Below are 22332 nucleotides of genomic sequence, written 5' to 3' on the forward strand. Positions count from 1 at the left end.
TAGACCCTTGCCTATTTTTCTTGCTAGAGAGTAGGGTGTGAGTTAGATTTCTGCTTTGTTTAGAAGCTTTAATGTCATTTCTACATTAGTTTTCTACTTTGAACACATAGAAGGCAGACACGCATTTGCTTTGGGGGCATGTTAGGATCGGGAAAATACTACCAAACGAATCACCAGTGCGTTTCGTCGTCTCTTTCTGCATCTTGTTTGATTCGATCTGCCGGATAATTCAATCAGTTTTGTCAGTCCCGTCAGGGTTGCATTAACAGCAGTCAGCTGTACATTGCTTAAATCACTCATTTGAATCGCATTATCTGAATGATGCACTCCTGACTTACTAAACATTGCTGACTGTGGTTGTCATAGCTTTATGGTAGTATGTTTGTTCTACCGGGAAAAAAAATCAATTCATTGTATGGGGGAGGCTTTGAGGTCATGACTTCTGCATGTTGGCACTCGATGGGGTGCAGTCATGGACCTGAAGCTCAAGCCAGCAGGACTTGACTGGCACTATACTGTTCTTCCTCTTATTCCATGCCACATGATGCAACCAGGGCTTTTCATTCTTGCTATGCAGCACTACATCCTCCCAATCTGAAGGCACCACTTTGTCTCTCTGTTTCCTGGCCCATCTATGTTGTCTTTGCTGTAGCCTCTGTCATAACCTTACATTTAGCTGCTTAAACTTCACAAGTGAGAACTCAAACGTGTGCACATATTCACCTTTCATACACAGCCAGATGAAGAAGACGAGGAGCCATGGGGCCGGGAGCAGGCAGTGGACTCATTCACATTGACGCACCATGACTTGGAAGTGTGCAGCAACCCCCTGCAGTATGCCATGGTATTGGACTTGGTGAACAATCTGCTTCTTTATGTGGAACCACGAAGAAGGGAGGCCAATGAGCGGCTGCAACGTATGCGCTTCCGCCTGCAGCTATCCGCGGGCGAGGATCACCGCACACCTATCTTGCAACTGCAGGACCAAGTTCGGTAGGCTTCTGAATATTTTTTTTTAATTTTCTATACTATCTGCAGGTGGACAGTACTATGTATACAAACAACGGTTAAATATTAAACGATGCTCTTCACATTAATAGAGGCCAACCGCGATATAACGAAGTCATACTTGCAGCAAAAATCTTCATTAAATCGCAAATTTTGTTAATTCAATGTTTTAATGTTTCAGCAGTAAAAATGATAGCATCTTGTCAGTAAGCACTTATAAACAAATCACAAGAAGGTTGGTCCATTATGGCAGGGTTATGAGCACCAGTGCATGCAGGGTATTGCATCGGTGTGGCTCATGGCATCCGAGATTCGCATGTTTTGTGTCACGCAGCACTGTAAACCTTAGACACTAAGACTGACCGTGCTTACTGCCTGCAGCCATCATCAGATGGCGGCCACAAGTTAAAAAACAAGCCAGTTACAGTAACGTCGATGATATATAGAGTGGCAATGCACGCCATAAAATTGGAACTGTCGAAGTGGGTGTAGAAAAATAATGTACTTGAGGAACTACAGAATGGGTTCAGACCAGGCAGATTCTTAGAGGAAAATATGTTTGTACTAACTCAGTGCATAGAGATTTCAGTAGCTAGCATATGTATATGGATATTTTCAAGCACAAATGCATAATTGATAATTTCGGGGAGCTGCTGAAGTAGATACAGAGACAACTACGTACAAATTGAATGGGAAGGCCAAAAAATGTAACGAATTGGTAGAAGTTCATCAAGGACTGAAGTAAGGATGTCCTCTGTCTCTGTTGTTGTTCACGCTTTATCTTAAGGGCATAGAAAGACGGCTGCACAACAGCGAATTAGAGTTTGACTTATCATACATGTGTAATGGACTAATGCTGCAACAGAAGGTCTCTGATGTATGTGGACGACATAGTGCTACTATCGGACAATGCAAGAGATTTACAGACACACGCGAATGTGTGGCAATGCAGTTGACGATTTCTAGGCTTTAAGTTTAGCACAGAGAAATCAGGAATTATGATCTTTAATAAAAAGATGAGTAATTACACAGTGTCAATTCAACAGCAAGTAATACCCATAGTCAAGCAATATAAATGCCCCGGCGTATACATAAGCGAAGGAGAACCTTACTCAAGCACCCACCCACCAGGATAATTTGAACATCTAGGAGAAGTAGAATGCAGCAATAACAAAACATAGAGCACTCTGGGGCCATAATAAATATGAGATAGTGCGTGGTATCTTGAAAGGAGTAATGGTGCCAGCGCTAACATTCACAAATGCCATTCTGTGCTTAAATCTGATATCTTATCGGGCTTGGAAGTTAACCAAAGATCAGTAGGCCGGTTGGCTTTCGGAGCCCATGGCAAAACCACAAATGAGGCAGTGCAGGGAGACATAGGTTGGGCCTCGTTTCAAGTCAGAAAAGCGCAAAGCAAAATTATTTTTGCAGAAAGACTCAGGAACATTGATCAAAATAAATGGGTGGCTCAAGTGCACAGGTATCTGCACCTGAAAAGCATGGACACATAATGGAGGAAGAGGTCAAGCAAGTTGGCAATCAAGCACAGGGGAATTGAAAGTGTAGATAGACGATCAGAAGTCATCAAAAAGAAAGTGAGAAAAACAGATACAATGACTTGAATACAAAGAATGGAAACAAAAAAGACCATGGCGATTCACAATAATAATAAGAAAAAAATTTGAAGGGAAAATTCGTATGATAACACGAAAGGAAGTGCCTTTCTCTTTGAGGCTCGAGCTGGTTGCCTAAGGACAAAAACATACCGGAGCAATATACTCGCAACAAGATGAGGCATGTGTATGATGCAGCAAAAATCCGGAGACCACTTTGCACATCCTAATGGAATGCAAAGGGATTTACCCAGCGAGACCCATAGGTAACGTGCACCATCCAGAAGCACTTGGATTTAAAGTGGACGGAAGCATCAACCAATCAGCGGTTAAGTAAGAGACATTTAGAGTATTGGTGGAAAAAAGGCAAGGAAGAGATTGATACAACTGGATCCCTTACAGGCATGGGTAGTGGTACAAGGTAGATAAAGAAGTTTTGAGCAAGAGAAAAAATATTAATGAGATGTATACAAAAATGCTAGAATGAAAAGCATGTATAGCAAAGTACTTGACTAACTCAAGCAAGCTAGGTGACTATCTGTCACTGCCTCGCTTCAAATGGGATGCAATAAATCATCGTCATCATCATCAAAAGTACAAAAAGATACGAATATTTGTCCTGAAAAAAAAATATTGTAGTTAAAGGCATAGCATTGATGCCTAAAGCAATGAGTATGAACTACAAACTATACGAACTACCAACGAACTACGAACTACGAACTACGAGTATGAACTATATGAACTACGAAGTAAAGTTCATAGTTTTGTTGGTGTCACGTGTGCTCAGGCATACATAAACAGACCTCACTCGATGACCATGAACACTCGCTGTCACAATGTGAGTGAATGCTTCACACCATGTAATGGGAACTTGAGATTCTGCGAGCACCAACACTAGACACATGGGAACACAATGTGCATCAACCAGCCATCTCTGCTCTCCCTTCGCAAATTACCTCTGAGATGTGGCGTGTGGCCTGCAAATGTGCAGCCATGCAGAGCCAAGGCAAGGGTAATGGAGGGGATGCATGCACTAGGGGAGAAGGCAAATAGGTGTACATCTGGTCTGAGGCTGCTGTTAGAACTTTCTCATGGCGTTTTTCATTTCATTATTTCAGATCCCTGCTATCTATGCATAAGCAACTGGAGAGGGAAGCCTATCAAGTCCAGAGGAGCCTGAACGAGGACCCAGGCAGCACCAACCTAGCAACTGAACTGGCACATTTAGAGGATGAGGTTGGTGTTGATAGAAATTTGAAATTTTGAATTTGCATTGTGTCCCCAAGAAGAATTAAGAACAGTAGCTTTGGAACCAGCTCATTGAATAAAGGTGAAAGGTGGGGAATGCAATGAGAACAGTAGGGATCAACAGTGGAATTCAATATGCGACAATGACTACGATCACAATATTGACAAAAGGACAGCAATAACATAAGAGTACAGTGTAATATATATAATCTTGCATATTGTTCTGGTAAGAAGTCTGCAGGCGCACAAGGTGTGAGGAGAAAGAGAGGAAGAGAAATGATTGTAAAAAGTGAAGAAACAGCCTAAATTCTATTTCCAGTGCTGTTTTGCATTGTTAATGAAAACAGTAGACTATATTTAGCAGAATATTTTCTTTCATAATTCACCACAGTATGCCAATGATAGAAAATTTCATTACATAGTTTAACAGAGCATTGGTAGGAAATCTTGCTACAAAACACTGAAACTGTGGCTTTTGAGTCTACCGGTTTGACTGTCCAAATGACGCATAATACTACTACTTTGTGTTCATTTTCAAGTGCTAACACACCCAGTAGACTGCTTTATGGAGGATATTGTAGTTATTTTAGTGTCATTGTTTCATTGTGACAGTGCTAAAATATGTCAACACAAGTGGCATGACTGGTTATTGAAGTTGTCTTTGATACACACGTGCATTTACTGAGTTACACAGCGGCACTCCTTTTTGAGAAAGTGCACTGAATCACTTTCTTCATTGTACAGATACGACTGTGCAAAGAGCAACTGAACTCATCAAGCGAGGAATTGGCACTCATGCTGAGCTGTTACCGGGAGACCCAGGTAGCAGCACTAAAAAGCCGGCAGCGGGCAGCCGCTCCTGGACAGGAAGTCACAGTGGTGCGGCGTGCCGAGGTCTGTTTCAAGCATGCTCGATGGCGTCTTACTGATGTTGATGGACAACTTGGAATTGCTGATCTCGTACTCTCAAACTTTCTGTGAGTATGCTTTCACCTTTTCGCAGAAAAATTGCATACAGTGATCTGCTTACAACGTTGACCACTTATAAGTCACCAAAGTCGTGAATATGTATGTGCATGATAAGTGATACTGCACTATAATCGAAACAACAATTGTTAAAGTCTGCAAACACGTCAAAAACATGTAGACTAAGCAACTGCAGGTATCTGATAATCGATGCATGTGACCAGAATGTTTCAATCCTTTTAAATTTGCAAATGTTGAAAGGTTAACGCCCAAGAACCGGCCTTTACAGACGGTTTTCACATGAAGTGGACGAAGTAACACAGAAAAAGATGCAGAATAGGAAAGCATTTACGTTCCACACATAAACTGAAAAGGCAAACAGAGACGCTGCGCGCATGTTTGGTGAGGAGCTTGGTTCAGGGATGACGCTGCTGATAAGCGGACAAGGCAGAGCATCCCCTCCTCCGTTGGGCAGTTCATGTGGCCTACAGCTTCTCGTAGCAGAAGCTGTGCTTGCACAGCTTCTGCTCTGCTTCCATAGAGTGCGCTCTACCTTGTGACTTATGTGCAGTGCGCTGCTACCATGGCAAGTACAGTGTTTCTTTTTCTTTTTTTCTTTCACTCTTTTGTTCTGCTCCTTGTTTGTCTGCTTCATGTGTCCTCCTCCTCCGCTGCTAGGGAAGGACGCATCTGCTTCCTCTGCTTGTCTGTGGGATATTCTGACAGCTGCTTTATAACCAGTGTTTCATCTTGTATGGCTACACTATAAGCAAAGTGCATATATATGTATTGAGTTCTGTGGAAGGGTAAGCAGTAGTCAGAAAACATCGCATTTGCAAAGATGTTTATTAGTCAACGGCATTTGGGGGGGACCAACCGTTAGCGCAAGGCATGGACTTTCAGCACGAGCGGCATTCACGAGCAAAAAACACTGAAGAGGATGACCCACTAGAAAGCCCTGGAGAGGATGACCCATTATACTGTTTCAATTTTTCTCTACAATTACCCCCGGGAACAGAAAGGGAGCCACCCAGCAACCTAACAGCTTTTCACTATGAGTACCCACTCATAGTCTCGTCCACGATGGCGCATGTCTGAAGATGGGGCTTGATCTCGTAGTTGACCGGAGAGGTGCGTTCGATGACGCATTAGGGGCCTTCATACTTGGGCAGTAGTTTTAGCAAGAGAACAGGTGCAGTGGAAGGCACCGAGAGCCCCACAAGTGCTCCGAGGAGGAACGTGGGCACAGAAGTGGTGTCACTGCGAACACTCTTCTGGTGCTCTTTGTCATTTGAAGTAAAGGCCTGCACAAGATCGTGACACTCTTGGGCATGTCTGGCCGTGGCTGAAATAGGTGCAGACTCAGATGCATCCGGCTTGTACGGAAGGATTGTGTCGATTGTGTGCGATGGGTGCCGGCCGTACAATAAGAAAAAAGGGTGAACAGCCAGTGGTGCGCTGAGTGGCGGTATTGTAGGCGTAGGTTGTGATGGGCAGAATAGCATCCCAATATGTGTGGTCAGAGCCTACGTACATTATGAGCATGTCGCCAAGCGTACGGTTAAAGCATTCTGTAAGGCCATTGGTCTGTGGATGGTAAGCAGTAGTTGTGTGGTGCCCAACGTGGCACTCTTCGAGGATGGCTTCGACGACTTCCGACAAGAGGACACATCCGCGATCGCTGAGCAACTCCTGTGGTGGACCATGACGGAGTATGAATCGGCGAAGGAGGAAGGAGGCAACATCATACGCTGTAGCTGCTGGGAGAGCTGCAGTTTCAGCATATCACGTGAGCTGGTCAGCAGCCACGATGGCCCAGCAACTACCAGCAGATGTCGGGGGAAGTCACCCATACAAATCAATGCCAACATGCCCGAAAGGCCAGGTAGGGCAAGATAACAGTTGCAGACCGGCTGGTGAAAGGCACGGTAAAAATTTGCAGCGCTGACAATCAGGGCACGAGCAAGCGAACTTCTGGACGTAGCTGTACATCCCACGCCAGTAGTACCGTTTTCGAATGCACTGGTAAGTTTTGAATACTCCCGAGTCTGCAACCTGTGAGTAAGAGTGAAATGGCATGCATATTTCAAAATACAAACTGCGGGATACTACTAGCAACCACTGGCAGCCATCGGTGGTGTAATTGCATTGGTGGAGTAAGTTGTTTCGAATGGCGAAAAGGTGGGCTTGACGATGTAACACGCGAGTGGTTGGTTGTGCCGATGGATCAGAATATAAATCTATCAGCGAGGTGATCTAGTGGTCCTCGCACGGTTCAGAAGCGATGGCGTGAAGATCGGTGGAACAAATGGCAAGCTGGGATACAGAGCAGCGGGCATTGTCATCGTGCAAGGGAGGGCACGAGAGGGGTCGGTGTCAAAGTGTTGGTGGCCACTGCGGTAGAGTACGCAAACGTCGTACTCCTGCAGGCTAAGTGCCCAACGGGCAAGGCAGCCTGAGGAGTCCTTCAGTGATGACAACCAACAAAGTGCGTGGTGGCCCTTGACATCAAATGGGCAGCCGTACAAATATGGCTGGAACTTATTAAGAACTCAGATGATGGCCATTCTTTTTCTGTCACGATGTAGTTACTTTCGGCTTTCGTAAGCGTGCGACTTCCATAAGCCACAACATATTCAGAAAAACCGTGTTTGCGCTGCATAAGGACTGCACCGAGGCCAACCCCGCTAGCATCGGTGTGCACCTTTGTAGGGGCCGTCGGGTCATAGTGGCGCAAAATTGGAGGTGATGTCAGCAAACAGCGCAGGATTGCGAATGCTTCGTCGCACTCTGATGACCACGAAGTGAGGGGTCCTCTGCTTCCAAGGAGCTTCGTCAGCTGTGATATGATGGTGGTGAAGTTTTGGATGAAGCGTCTAAAGTAGGAATACAGACTAACAAAACTGCGCAGGTCTAGGTCTTCCACAGATGTAGGGTTAGGGAATTCGGCAGCTGCCCGAAGTTTGGCTGGATCAGGGAGAATTCCATCCTTGGAGACAACATAACCTAGAGTTGTCAGCTGCCGAGCAGCATATCGGCACTTCTCTAGGTTTAGCTGAATCACTGCATTTGTTAAACATATTAAAACTGACCAGAGCCATTGAAGGTGCGTGGGGAAGTCAGGAGCAAAAACAACAACTTTGTCAAGATAGCACAAGCACATGTGCCACTTCAAGCTGCGCAGAACTATGTCCATCATGCACTGAAACGTTGTGGACACATTACAAAGTCCAAAAGGCATTATGTTACGCATTTGTATAAGCCGTCCGGTGTGACAAAAGCTGTCTTCGGCCGATCAACATCTGCCATGGGTACTTGCCAATACCCTGAGCGCAAATCTAGAGATGAAAAGAATTCTGCGCCTTGTAGACTGTCAATTCTGTCGTATATGCACGAGAGAGGGTAGACGTCCTTGCGAATGATCTTGTTCAGGCGGTGGTAGTCCACACAAAACTACACAGAACCATCTTTCTTCATAACTAGGTTGACAGGGGATGCCCGTGGACTGTTGGAAGGTTGTCTGAGCAACTGAGAAGGGGCACTTGCTGGGATGGAGTAGGAGGTGTTTGCTGGGACGTGTCTTCAGGCATGGTTGAGCGTAAGGTATTGGATGGAAGTTCCAGGGTTGATGTTGTAGGCCAAAGCAACCTCTACCACTTGCAAAGGCGTTTGTTAATCACTGGCATTTTGGCCCAACAGTTAGCACAGGGCACGGACTCTCAGCACGAGTGGCATTCACAAGCAAAAAGCGTTGAAGAGGACGACCCACTAGAAAGCGCTGGAGAAGGCGACCTACTATATCGTTCCGATCCTTCTCTACACATTATATTTTATCGTGGACTACAAACGGTTGTGATATAAGTGATATGAGCTGTGTTTCATTCCATAAGAGGGATTGTGGTCTCCAGCTAACTTCAACAGCACATTTATTCATGTTATGTGCAATTAGTTGGAAGTCAAAACCCCCTGCAACTACCCTGTTCATCTCATTGTCTTACTCCTAGATCCTTCGGCAGCTTCATGGCCTGCTTTCTGGTACTATGCCTCAGAAAAAATTCTTATCTTGTTCGTCTGTAAATGCAATAGTTTATGCTTCCTATTGCAAGTCATCATAAAGAGCTTGTGTAATTTCTTCCTGAATGAATCCAATTTGTTTCTGACAGCATCCTTAGTGCACATTGCACTAATCTATTATTAAAAAAGATAAAATTTTGACTACCGTTATGCAGCCACTGTTTTTCCATTAATGCTTGGTGTGCAATGGGTGTCTAGGTTTCTATAAAAATGTAAGCAAGCAAGCATTAGAGCCATGTCTATGCTTTTGACAGCACAGGCTGAAGATGTGCATGCGTGTAGCTCCTAATTGCTTTATAATAAAACTTAGAGTGCTAAAGACACACAGGACGTTGAAAAAGAAACATACATCATACGTGCTCTTTTTCTACACCCTGTGAGTTTTTAGCAAGCTTTTATTTTAATGCATTACCAACTAGATCACCTATCCATCCTTTTCCTAATTGTTCTTGTGTGAGGGTGCCACTTGGTGTGAGTTAAGAAAACCTTGACAGAAGCACTGCAGTTTTTATAGGCACTTTATTCTTATAGAAAGCAAGCACAGAAGACAACAGCTGCGAGTCAATATTTTTATATTTAAAAGCATTTACTGTGTACACCTTCGGTAATTGTGTATTTACCGGATGCCACAATTGCCAAACTTTTTAAGTTACAATTTTTTACTGTAAATGTTTTATTTACCATTGCAACACAGCAGCATCCGTGTGACATTCTAATAACTTAATTTTCTGCTGTAGTTATTTCTAACCTTCCAAAGTGTGAATGAAATATGCATTTGTTTTTTTGCATTGCTTTTTACCTCATATTTGCCGTTGGGAAAGTGAAATCCTAACTTGTCCTCACAATTTTTGTTGTGGTGCCTGGCCAGTTACTCACGCGTGACCAAGTCCAATGACTCTGTTGAACACCTCCTGGAACTGGGCAACGTCAAAGTGACGAATTTACTGCCAAACCAAGTTTACAAGGTGAGATGACATGAGACATCCAGTTGTCATTTGATTAATACGTCTTTTTCCCCCTCATGGGTCAGTTAATCCTTATTGCTTGCTCTCTGTTTGTTTAGAACTACAGGGTTTGAAAAAAGAATCAGTTTACAAGAAGCTTAGTTTATAAAAATAATCAAGTGTAGCATGTGTAAACATCCACGACTGGCCAGGCGGACTACATAGGCGAGATGGGGAACTTTAAAAGAAGGCTACAGCAGCACCGCAATGATGTAGCCAAAAGACACACGGTTTCTAGCGCCCTGGCAGAGCATCACGAAAAGACTGGACACAGTATTAACTGGCATTTGGCTTCTATCATCGAAAGAGAGAAAAAATTATCATCCCAATTGCTCCTTGAATCATCTGCATACAATCTACTACTAACACAATAAACCGGACATGGGGACCCCTCCCTGAGTTGTACGTAAGCGGATTACGTCTTCCGACGCATATATAATAATGACCATCATGCATTCGTTCATTGTGAGTAAGGCACCCATATTGGGCACCGAAACGTCAATCTGTCTTTCGAATTTTTTCAGTTGGCGAGTGTATGTTTATTCAGCCATCATTATTTTGCTCAGTTCCATGCTTGACTGTTAAGCTATGAGTGCTTGTTGTATTTTGATGCTTTCCACTAACATTTCTCTTGCTAGTGAGTAGCAATCATGAAATTAAAAAAAAAGTGTGCTTCTCCATTAGCAATTTAAAGAAAAAGAAAGTAGGGCCGATTCTCTAAGATAAGCTAATCTGAACATTATCTTCTTTGCTATGCTCAGTCTGATGCAAGAGCACTAGTGCCATCAAAAATGGCTTGCTGCTTAGTTGGGTGTCTGTGCTGTTTTGGCTGTATGCTTCTGTTATGCTAATTTTTCCAAAGACTTGTTGGCAGCAAGCTTACCAATTGGCTCAGTGTGAACCCATTCTGTGCTAAAGACCTTCGATTCCTTTCCAACTTTTCACAGGTCTTATGCTTAGCAGCTTGAACAGAAACGTCAATGAAGGTTAAATTCAGAAGCCAGAGAGAGGCTTTCACAAAGTGCCACCATCCTTGCGATGCGACATTTCCCTCATCTCTGCAATGTGCAGGAGGTTCTGCAGCCCACAGAACTTCAACCACATGTGCCGCTAGAACGTCAGCGAGCCCTGCGCATCTTTTGCCGAGTGCGGGCACCGGTTGGGGGCATTTCGGTCAAGGAGCACCTTGAAGTCAACCTGGTGCCCATTACCATTGGCCTGACCCATGCCTTCACACACCGCATGCTGCGCTTTTTCTTCTCGTCACGTGCCACAGCAGGTATACGCTTTTACCCAGGCATGCATCTTGGTGTAACTGCACATGCGTGAGCTTTAAGTGCACTCCATCAGCCATTTCACGCATCATAGGCGAGTTGAAAGAGCATCCACTCATCAGGAGATTTGTTGTGGAAACTAGTGGTGCTTTCCAGTCTTTAAGAGTAGCACTTGGATCTTGCATGGATTGACCATGGAGGCCTACCAATTCGTTCAACTTTATATTCTGCTATGAGTGCGTGGAGCTGCTCCAAACATGCTCTCATGGGTGGTGCTGATACTGGCACAAGCTCCGACCAGAACATTTTTTCGAGCAGCTCCAAGGGCTCCTGTTCATGTACTATACCAACCAATTGAAATGTGAACAGTGGAGCACATTGTTTTTGCACAGCCTAACAGAAAGACAAAAACATAACGACGTACAACCGACTAGGATGTGTCACGAAAACAGCTTGGGACAAATCACAGCTGGTCACACATCATTGTGCCCTTTGCTTTTCGCTAGGCTGCTCAAAAACAATGTAGCCTGCTGTTCACATTTGTTCAGTTGTCACTTGTGTGTTCACTCAAAAGCCTGACGTTCGTTAACGTTTGTCTTTCATGCCTTGTATCATGATGGAGTTATATGAGCCTCTAGTCCTAGCACGCCTCGCAACACCTTTTCAGATAAGTCTGAAGACCACCTTGATGAGGAGCCAAAGCCTGCACCTCCTCCACCAAGCCACACAAGGAGAGGCCGCAAGTTGCAGCCTAGTCTGGCATCCTCCAGCCGAGACGATGTTGAGAAAATGAAGGTATGAAAAACAAGCGCAAATTTTTTGGAGATGCCAGTCTTGCTATTTACTTTGTTTTGCCTAGCTACTTGCTGTTCCAAATTGCACAAGCTTTAAGACTAATACAAAGTGCAAAAGAGATCACACGAAGCATTTTCTGACTGTGTACCACACATACATCATGTAGCCTACAAAGGCCGGGCTATTGCAAAAGTGCAGCTCGCATTGCCAACACATTGTTCTTGACATTTCTCAAGGTACCAGAAAATTTATGTAACTATAGGATAAACATCTGTAAGGGCAGCCAAGTTAAATTTACCTTGCTAGTTAATCTGGCTAAAATTAAATTGAATTATGTGGTTTTGCGTGCCAAAACCACTATCTGGTTATGAGGCACGCTGTAGTGCAGGTCTCCGGAAATTTCGACCACCTGGGGTTCTTTAACGTGCACCTGAATCTAAGTACACAGGTGTTTTCGCATTTCGCCCCATCAAAATGCGGCCACCGAGGCCGGGATTCGATCCCGCGACCTCGTGCTCAGCAGCCCAACACCATAGCCACTGAGCAACCACGGCGGGTGTGCTCTGGCTAACTTGTTTGTACCTCTCCATTGAAGTCGCATGCTTTTCAGTTGCATGAAAGCGCTCTCATGTGGTCTGAGTAAAAATTAAAAGCTAATTTAAACACATAACTTTTCAATTTAAAATTTGTACCTGCAGTTACACTTTCTTATTGCTTCGATATACGTACAAGCGTTTGCAAAATTCTTCCAACTAAGATTTCATACAAAAGTGGGTAATTGAAACCTACAAACAAAAAAATTTAAAAGCATTCCTTCTGAACCATGTTTTCAGACTCAAAATAAATGTTGAGTCATGTGGTGATTTAACGATTACTTGCTCAAGAAAGAAAGAAAGAAAAATTGTTTCCAGAGAAACATGTGCATGTCATTAATGACTTCAAAACAAACAGATGGCGCCAGCAAATGTAACCACAAACCATAAAACTATAGTGCTGCTTTGACAATGCACCAAGGTCCCTTTGGCTGTCTTAATATTTTTTCCTTATACCAGGACATTGTACACAAATGTATTCCAGACTCTCTCAACACCTCACTGCTAGCTTGCTAGCTTTGCATAGGCATGAAAATTTTTGCCGCTTCTGTAAAGGGCAAAAATATTACTGCCATAAAATGTGGAACAGGAGCTAAATGTAAAACTTAAATCTAGTTGGCTTTAGGAATTGGCCTCTTAAATGCATCAAGCATGGAATTTCCCTGTATGCAGGAGCGTGCTGAGAAGAACCAGACGTTTGTGTACGTGAAGGTTCCTGAAGTGCCACTACGCCTGAGCTACAAGGGTGAGAAAGAGAAAAACTTGGAAGACCTACATGACTGCTCACTGGTGCTTCCCACACTGGAGTTGCACAATCGCACTTGCACTTGGCTGGACTTACTCATGGTGGTCAAGAACACTGCACGCAAGGTGCTTCTCTCACAGGTGAGTGAGATAGTTGGCAAGTTTGAATTGCCAAATGAAGTGCTAAGTGGACCACCAGGCATGTAAAGGAGGTGGAACAGATTGCAACTACAAGATTTTTTTTATTATCTGTATATATGTTGGCAAAAAAAAAAAAAAAAAGCCTAGCTTTAATTTCCCAACTACTTACACCTGAAATGTTAATAGTACTGTTGTGGAGCACCTAGCACATTTCTACGCCACTAAGGCATCACTGTGTAGTACAAGTTCAGTTACAATAGTGTGTCTGTACCTTGTTGGTAGTGAACTGCAGCAGTTGTGCAATTTGCAACTGCTGGCTGACTATAACTCATTGCTGTGCAGTAGGCTTTAGAGAAGTGCACAGCAGCATGAAGGCAGCCCAAGGCTATTTGTTTTCCCTCTACTTTCAGGCTCATGCTTCATGTGCTGCTTTAAAATGCTGTTCCAACCTTTGTATCTCACAGGCCATTAAGCAGAAGCTACAGATCAAGAGCCACCAGGCACAGGGCAGCACACTTGACGATACCAGCCAGCCACAGGAAGAGGACAAAGCACGACTGCTACTGGGTGCCAAGCTACTGGTTAGTATGCAAACTGTGGTCACAACTTGCAGGTATTTTAATGACACTGCAGGTGGCACCTATGGTCTAGTTTTAGCGTTATCCATGTGCATGTCTACCCATCACGGTGGCCTGACATTTGTGCTGGTAAGCACGAGATTGTGGGTTTGGTTCCAAGCTGCTGTTGCTGCATTCTGATTGGGGCAGAATGCAAAATTGTGCGCATACAGTATAGTCCACCGTTAAGAGAACATCTAGCTGGTAAGCAAAAAAAAGTTTCCGGTAGAAACACTGACATGGACAGCAGGGAAGAAGACATGTGCATCTGCACTTCTGATGTCCGTGTAAGTGTTTTCCATAAGCTCAGGTAGACTCAGTAAGCTCAGGTAAATGCTATTTTTACCTAGCTGGTAATAAAGGCAATAAGCTGAAACACTTATACTTTATTTAGAGAAAAACATGACTGACAGGGTGCATTACACCAATATCTGATAAAAAATGGTGTGCATCATGCCTTCATGCTATAATTCAGCTGAATTGGTGGCCAAGTATTAACTGGATGTTCTTTATAAAAGTGGACCATTTTAATGACCCCAGGTGTTCGTTAATCTAAAGCCCTCCCAAGTGGCATTTCCTATGGCTTTTGAACATCAGTCAGCATGCATGCTTATAGACTTGGTGTATCCTTTCAGCAATGAATTAAATGTGAAAAAATTTGCCTTGGCTGCTTCCTGCATGACAGGGATTATTCGAATTACAGTTTGGAAATTACCGAAAGGATAGCATTTAATTTGCAATTGATTCGAGCATTGACGTAGTACAACATAAGAAGTAGCCATTTCGTTTCAGTCAGGCAAATCCAAGGAGTTCAAGAACTGCAGAAGAATATGTCCATCAGATTCTATTTTCAACTGAGGCTATAAGATGTTCATGTGCTTCTACACCTTTGCTTCATACTTTATAGACCTTTGCTTCATACTTTATTTAATCCCACTTTAAAACATAAAAATCACATTGAGTCCTAGCCATTACAAAGCCATTTTATCAAACAGAATATAAGTATGCACACACCTCTTTTATGCCATCCATGTTTGCTAATGATCTACCTTTCAACTAAGCTAATTTTCTGTTACAGTGCAACTTCGCTAGTCACAAACTAAAGGCATCTCATCATCTTTTGCTGCTTGTCACCTTGTTGCTCCCTGCTTCACGATGTTATAAGGAAAATGCAGGTGTCATTTCTTTTTTTCCTATCGTAAACTGCTGTTCTCTTCCGAGACTGTTAAACATTAGTTTTCTGCAGATTAATTTTTAGACCCACCCTTCTGCTTTGCCTCTCCAGGTCAGTGAGCATGCATTGCAATTGGTCCAGAGTTACTAAGCAAGGCAATATCATCAGCGAATCGCAAGTTACCAAGATATTCTCCATTAACTCTTATCCCCAATTCTTCCCAATCCAGGTCTCTGGATCTCTTTAAGCATGCTGTGAATAGCATTGGAGAGATCGTATCTCCCTGCCTGACGCCTTTCTTTATTGGTATTTTGTTGCTTTCTTTATGAAGGACTATGGTGGCTGTGGAGCCGCTATAGACCGTTTCATCGGGCGAGGAGGATAGGGCGTGCGGAGAGCCTTTCCTCTTCTCTGGCTTGGGCGATCCAGCGTGGCGCTGCTTGAAAGTATTGCTGTCGCGTGCTGCGGAATGATTTGCAGATGTTTTAGATGGTACTTTGTGAAATTTAAGCCATGTCCGTTCATATAAGGTCGTCAGGGAAGCCTTTCAGTGCATTGGTAACCACAGTACGCGGAAATATCTCTTGGGGGCGAAAACACGTGATGCGCATTGTCAGCCGCGGTGCGTCTGTGAGTTGTGAACTCTTTTGCATTCAACGGCTTTAATTCAACGAAGAGAAACGGCATGTCTGTATTACTAGCATGAAATGGTAAATCTGCTCATTATCTAATCGCTTGGCATAGGGACTAAAACGTAAGAGCGCATGCTCGTGCACGGGCAACCTAAGGCAACCACGAAACATCTAAGTGGCAGGCGCTATCAAATATTTGTGATGCACCAGCATCGTCCTCGCGCATTTCAAGTCAAGCAGGCTTCAAATTACCGCATGTCTACGCTATCCTTCCTGCATGAGGCCGATGACGCTGCTCAACACAGCGATCACTGCGGTCGATGAACCGGCACGATACATATGTAAGCTGTGCGCTTCGGCATTGCCTTTTTGGCCTGCATACAACCATAATATATGAGAGGGATCGCATAAAAAGAATGCGATGCCTATTTTTGAGGACAAAATTTCCGTAATACGTGTGAGTGCGTCGTAGAGAACAGAACGAACACAACCGAAAAAAAATTCGGTTATCATCCTCTTTCTCAAAAAAGCAAGAGAAAACGTGCTAACGCCGCAATAGAACCTCGCATAATCACGCCGCACAACGTTTATAAATATATAACCGCTGATGCCGTATGCTTGGACCATGCGGTATATAGAAGAAATATATATGTATTCCAGCACCTACCACTGCTTAGGATGCTCGCGCAGTTCGTAAACAGTCTCTTTTCTGGACAAGCTTAATTCAGACTGTAAGGTATGCTGGTATTACTTGCCACTATTTTATTCTATTTTATTCAGGGGCGGAAACCTCATCCATCGAACCAAGTAGTCACGCAATGTAACCTGCAGCGAACAGTTTGAACGCTTCTAAAAGTATAACATCGCAGCTCCTATCGTAGCAGACGCTGTTACGATCATCGCGTATGTTTCATGGCTCCTAAACCGCAGCTAAGAAATAGAGAATAATACTACAATAAGGTCATATTAGTGATTGGAACATTCAGAAATGCACAATTGATCACCGAGGCTGACTGTAGGCTCAAATATGCGTGCACACATCGCGCTGCGTGTTCCGTCCACCTCAACGCCAGCAGAAATTCCGGCCATTAGCCTTCAGCATGTCTCACAGAACTGTTTACCACGTAGAAGACGCAAGTCATATTAAACAGACCGCACGACCGCGAAAACAAACGCCAGAACCTACCGCCGAGCGTATACCTGCCATGCAAAAGACCGCTTTCACCCAAGCCAGTATGGCGCTGCTCATAGGCGGCGCCACTGCGTTCACAATATGGCGGCGCCTACAAAAAAACAGTCTATAGATATCTTTCAGTATTTTTACATACGGCTCGTCTACACCCTGATTCTGTAATGCCTCCGTGACTGCTGAGGTTTCGACTGAATCAAACGCTTTCTCGTAATCAATGAAAGCTATATATAAGGGTTGGTTATATTCGGCACAATTCTCTATCACCTGATTGATAGTGTAAATATGGTCTATTGTTGAGTAGCCTTTACGGAATCCTGCCTGGTCCTTTGGTTGAGAGAAGTCTAAGGTGTTCCTGATTCTACTTGCGATTACCTTAGTAAATACTTTGTAGGCACCGGACAGTAAGCTGATCGGTCTATAATTTTTCAAGTCTTTGGCGTCCCCTTTCTTATGGATTAGGATTATGTTAGCGTTCTTCCAAGATTCCGGTACGCTCGAAGTAATGAGGCATTGCGTATACAGGGTGGCCAGTTTTTCTAGAACAATCTGCCCACCATCCTTCAACAAATCTGCTGTTACCTGATCCTCCCCAGCTGCCTTCCCCCTTTGCATAGCTCCCAAGGCTTTCTTTACTTCTTCCGGCATTACTTGTGGGATTTCAAATTCCAGATTTACAACACCACACAAAAAAGGAAGGAAAAAAACACACACTCAAACCAAGATGATAAAATGACCGTCGCACGTCTGCAGCGCTCGGTGAATGCTAGGAGAATCTAGAATTGTCATTGGCTTATATGTTGGAGAAAAAACCCAGACGAGAGACTTGCCCATGGCACGGAAAGGGTTAGGGAGATTACTGCGCCACTTTAATCACTCTGAATTTATTTTGATGCAGGGTGGACCAGAAAAAAGTACCAGGAGGGGATTCTTCAAATGAACATGGCCATTCACTTGGCTGATCCATACAAGGGCTTCGTGCATAGTTCTTAAGCTGCCAACACTGGAGGTGTGCAATTCCACGTGTACATACATACATACGTCAATGTGATACCTGCTCACTTTGTATTTGATAGCACACGACAGACCAATGCACCTTTTATGAGAACATTTGGTAATTCAAAAACCACATGGTTTGTATGTTTTAACAGTATTTATTTATAACGTGATTTTTAAAGTCTGTGCTATTCCTTTCTATATGTTCGCTTCAATCTTTGCAGTGCAGCAGGTCTTCACTGTTTCTGATCCTGCCATACATGGCCATCTTGTGCAGACAAAAATTGCTGCAAGCTGCATGTGGGGCCCAAATTTGCACAGCTAAGAATGTAAACTATATGCTATTGTACTTCCAACATTCCTTTTGCTTTATGTCGAGAGCCACTTCTCGTAGTTACCCTGCAATCTGCATACTATATAGTTTGAACATAGACAATCCTGCATTCTGTACATAGAACTTGTTCTTGTTGATGGTTAATGAATGAATATGTTGTCAGCTTTGTATGGACGTGCTTTCGTGAAGCTAAATTCACTAAGATATGTATAACGGCATGTTTGGCATGCTAGAAATCTATAGTGTACTATTTTAGAAATTGCAAAGGAACTCAGCGTGTTTTCTCGCTGTCCTTGCTATACACATTGTTGCATTTTTCTAGATCTAAGTCATTCAACATGAAGCCACTACGCATATATGTGTGCATGGACTCTAGTAGTATGTGTAGCTAGGCTGCTGGTTTATTTCAATTCAGTTTCTCAGTACAGTAAGCTGTAGTAAGGTTGAAAAATGAACAATAAAAGATAGTTCGCAAAGCTACTGTCCTTTTCTTTTTTTTAGGTGCTAGTGGTTATGTATGGCCACGTTGGGCTCGAAGTGTATCCTTTGTATTTTTTCTTGGCTTTGAGGCCTGTGACAATGGTTGATGTTCCTGGATAGGCATTTACACCCCCAAAGAAAGTGTCTGTCTCGGGGTGAAAGCGAACATAGTTCGGTATGACATGGAGGTTCTCAGGCAGATGATCCTTCCGCTGGACGAGGGATTCGTAAGGCGACAGTCCTTCAACAGGTGTGGAGAAGTACTCCACTATGTCATCAACACACTTCACATTCAGCAGCTCGGAGCTTGGGATGTCGTGGCCGAATTCACTGATGCACTTTGTCAGCAACTATAGACACAAAAAGAAAAAAGATTTGAAGTACGCTTAAGCAAATGGCACAAGTACCAGAGGCAAAGGTAAGTTGAGCTCAATACTTTATACCACATCACATACCAGCCATGAGCTTTTGTAAGACAGCAGGAACATATATTATGGATTACAATTGATACTATGGTCATAAGGGTGCCTCAAACTACATTTTGTGCATAATCATTACTGCCTGCAGACGTGGCAGGTGATGCAAAATCTGATTGCACAGCTTTCTCAAGAGAGATGCCATTTTAGTGATAAAAAATGTTGCAGTCTTGCCTAAAAGGCAAAGCATCGATTGCGATAGCAAATTATTAGACAGCTATACGATGTAAGGATAGTAGTTTTATTGGCTGGCAAAAATTTGCTTAACAAGCATGGCATCACGCATGCACAGGCAAACATAAACACCTCTCGCTTGACAACCGCAGACACTCGCTGTCAATACGCTGGTGTGAGAAAGACCACCAGCGAGGGAATTGCCCTTCGTACTGCCTCTTGCTTCAACGCGAACTAAGTGATGAGAACATGGCACACACGAAAGCCTAGGTGACAGACTCTATAACCACTGCAAATCGCTCCCCCCCCCCTCCCTGCTGCTGCCTTGCGTGTGAAGGAAGACGGCGCACTTCTTCCCCACCTTCCTCCTATGTGCGTGCGAGATCGAGCCACCAACTTTCTCGGCTCGCCGTTGCGCGCTTTCAATCGCACCCACAGCATACGGCATGTGGCCGCAATGTTACTGCACTTGGACTTTTTATGGAACGTCACAACGGAAACGTGTCTGAGGTGTCCATACAATTGCGCTTGCAATAAAATTTTTTTAAAACATTGCTGCCCAAGCACTCCGTACAGATGGTCAACCAGCAAAGCTGAAACGTGCAACCCCGGCGTTAATTACTGGGTTAATCCCAACGGTTCATTAAACGACCGCTTGGTAGGCTGACTGATCCACGATACACAGGTGCTGCTTGCGCTCGGCTGCACGAGCCTGTTCTTGTGCCTGGGCTGCAGAATCGGCACGGTGTATATGAGCTCATTCCCAGTTCTGCTTGTAGCGTTGCTAATGGAAAGCTGTGCTCCCCAGGAGTATGTATGACGTGTGCGCGCTCGGCTGTAACAGAGAGCAACGACATTGCTTATGTGTGGTCAGCTGTCGGAAATGCAACTGACTTTTTACTAATGCACTGCGCAGCAATCATGCTGGATTGAAGACATGCACAGTAGTTGGCTGCAAAAATAGTCACTGGCATATTAAGGGATGTAATGATTCTGTGTTGCCAGGTTTGCAGACCGCTGCTGCAACTGGCACTTCGAGATGTACAGCTTTCCTCAAGGATACAGAAATTTGCTCATTTGCCAGCGCTGTATCGCTAACCTTCAAAGAAAGTGCTTCAGCCCCAGACCGTTGGCAGGAGTGAGTAGTGCTCGCTAGCAGCGCTGCTTCCTGTCACAAGTTTTGCACACAGTATCTCTACACGTCCACACCAACTTGCACGGAAACTTGCGCCTACTCTATTGATAACATGTCAATAAGTGAATGGGCACACACTTAAATATATGTGCCCCATATACACACAATAAATGACGGTCCACACCGATGGCGCACAAAAGGTCATAGCTGAATGTTTCGTGACGATCCACAAGAGAGTAAGCGAGTTCTTAGCAACAAGGTATTACAATGTAAAAAACAGCTATGTTTCAATCCTTGTGCGCAGCAAGAACAAATCTATCGCAAATGAGCACACCGGCAAGCGATTAGGCAGAAAATAATCGGATAGTGACCGCACTGAGGAAATTTAGAGTAAGAAATGTGGCAAGCCGCTGCTTCAATATATTTGCCAAATAAAGAACGAAGAGCAAAACACACTAATCGTGATTCAATTCATGAGCAGAAAGTTTGGATAGCTTGGAATACATTTTTAACCCCACTTTTACAAGTACCATATATGCTGCACGCGCCGTTTTGACATAGCTTCATCAGCTTTGAAAGCGATTTCGCGTGTTCTCTGAAACTGTGGCCAAAGCTTCGTGTCGTCTATCTAGTCACCGTCTAGGATATCTCCAGAAACAGAGGTTTGCTAGGCCGAACCGGCGTCATACACACCCACTGTAAACACAGAGGCAGTTGAGGCAAGCATTGGACGCGTCACCATGTGATCAAGCATGGTAGCGCCCACGGGAGCGCCGCGAAGAGTGTCGATACAGCTTCGCTGTAAAAGGCTGTTCTCGCCTCAAGCGAAAATGTAACTATTATACAATGAGCGAGCTAAACGGCCGTACCCTAAACTTAAGCAGGGGCTCTGTGATGGGTGCCTGCAGCCATGCGCTGTCGGCTTTTTGTCCAAGCACGTCTTCGTATATGGCCTTGACTTTGTCCTCAACATTCTCGACTGGCTTGTACGGCTTCATAGGCTTACAGAACCTGCATATAAGGTAAGGAGATTGATAGAAATTCGGCCTTGTTGGTACGACATACTGCAAGTGCAAGTTAAGCGCAAAAATACGGACAGAAGAAGGGTACAAAACATTTGCTCACTTCAACAAACGGTTTTATTTGAAATAGGAACACAAGTGACGCTGAATAACACGCGCCACACAAACTGCGCATGTGTTGTACCCTCCTCCTGTACGTGTTTCTTGCGCTTCACTTGCAGCATCTCGTTATACGCACCCCCGATCGCTCAGTGAATTCAACGCTGAACGAGCCATCGCTTTTGATGGCAGCCCGTTCTCGTCTTCTCTTACAGGAATCACCTTTTTGAACCTTCTTGCGGTGCATACGGCACATGACGTCGAAAGTTCAGCCTGAAAAGCACCGAGGAAAGACGGGAACGTCAGAAACAAAAATGTTGCAACCTCGGCACACGAAACGCCCATATATTGGCCACGCAACTAATTTCGCCAACTTTCGTTGCACTGTGTGCTAAAATATGATCAAAGTTGCGTGAGTAACTCGCCTTTCCTTTAAATAAATTGCTTGGCAATACACAACGTGACCTTCGTATGAAGGCTGCCATTTTAATTCGGCAGCGGTCACGATGATGATGATGAGGCTCGTGTCTTACTGTTTTTA

The 22332-nt window shown here is 44.1% G+C and overlaps 2 protein-coding genes across 2 annotated transcripts in view; one reads left to right on the forward strand and one right to left on the reverse strand.

Annotated features, from left to right (window-relative positions):
* hob (bridge-like lipid transfer protein family member hobbit) overlaps positions 1–18626 on the forward strand; it is a 134570-nt gene extending 115944 nt beyond the window's left edge. The window contains exons 40-48 of the mRNA XM_075684476.1: positions 737–993; positions 3743–3860; positions 4617–4849; positions 9781–9877; positions 10988–11195; positions 11858–11985; positions 13251–13463; positions 13928–14044; positions 17974–18626. Of these exons, the coding sequence (XP_075540591.1) occupies positions 737–993; positions 3743–3860; positions 4617–4849; positions 9781–9877; positions 10988–11195; positions 11858–11985; positions 13251–13463; positions 13928–14044; positions 17974–18015 (1413 nt within the window). The 3' untranslated portion in view covers positions 18016–18626. The remainder of the gene's footprint in view (positions 1–736; positions 994–3742; positions 3861–4616; positions 4850–9780; positions 9878–10987; positions 11196–11857; positions 11986–13250; positions 13464–13927; positions 14045–17973) is intronic.
* Positions 18627–18784: 158 nt separating this feature from the next.
* Positions 18785–22316, reverse strand: mRpL50 (mitochondrial ribosomal protein L50). The gene is made up of 4 exons (XM_075684480.1): positions 22217–22316; positions 21931–22064; positions 21540–21681; positions 18785–19235 (listed from the first exon to the last, which is right to left on the reverse strand). Exons 1-4 carry the CDS (start codon positions 22274–22276, stop codon positions 18903–18905), a joined length of 669 nt encoding a protein of 222 aa, XP_075540595.1. The 5' UTR covers positions 22277–22316; the 3' UTR covers positions 18785–18902.
* Between the last annotated feature and the right edge of the window lie 16 nt (positions 22317–22332).

This window comes from Dermacentor variabilis, chromosome 3 (genome assembly GCF_050947875.1).
Source record: "Dermacentor variabilis isolate Ectoservices chromosome 3, ASM5094787v1, whole genome shotgun sequence".
In the NCBI taxonomy this organism is placed as follows: domain Eukaryota; kingdom Metazoa; phylum Arthropoda; class Arachnida; order Ixodida; family Ixodidae; genus Dermacentor; species Dermacentor variabilis.

Coding starts and splice junctions, on each gene's coding strand:
- mRpL50 (XM_075684480.1), bottom strand. CDS start 22,276: ATGGCAGCCTTCATACGAAGGTCACGTTGTGTATTGCCAAGCAATTTA. Junction 22,065..22,216: donor GCAATTTATTTAAAGGAAAG/GCGAGTTACTCA, acceptor GGTGCTTTTCAG/GCTGAACTTTCGACGTCATG. Junction 21,682..21,930: donor AATTCACTGAGCGATCGGGG/GTGCGTATAACG, acceptor CCTTATATGCAG/GTTCTGTAAGCCTATGAAGC.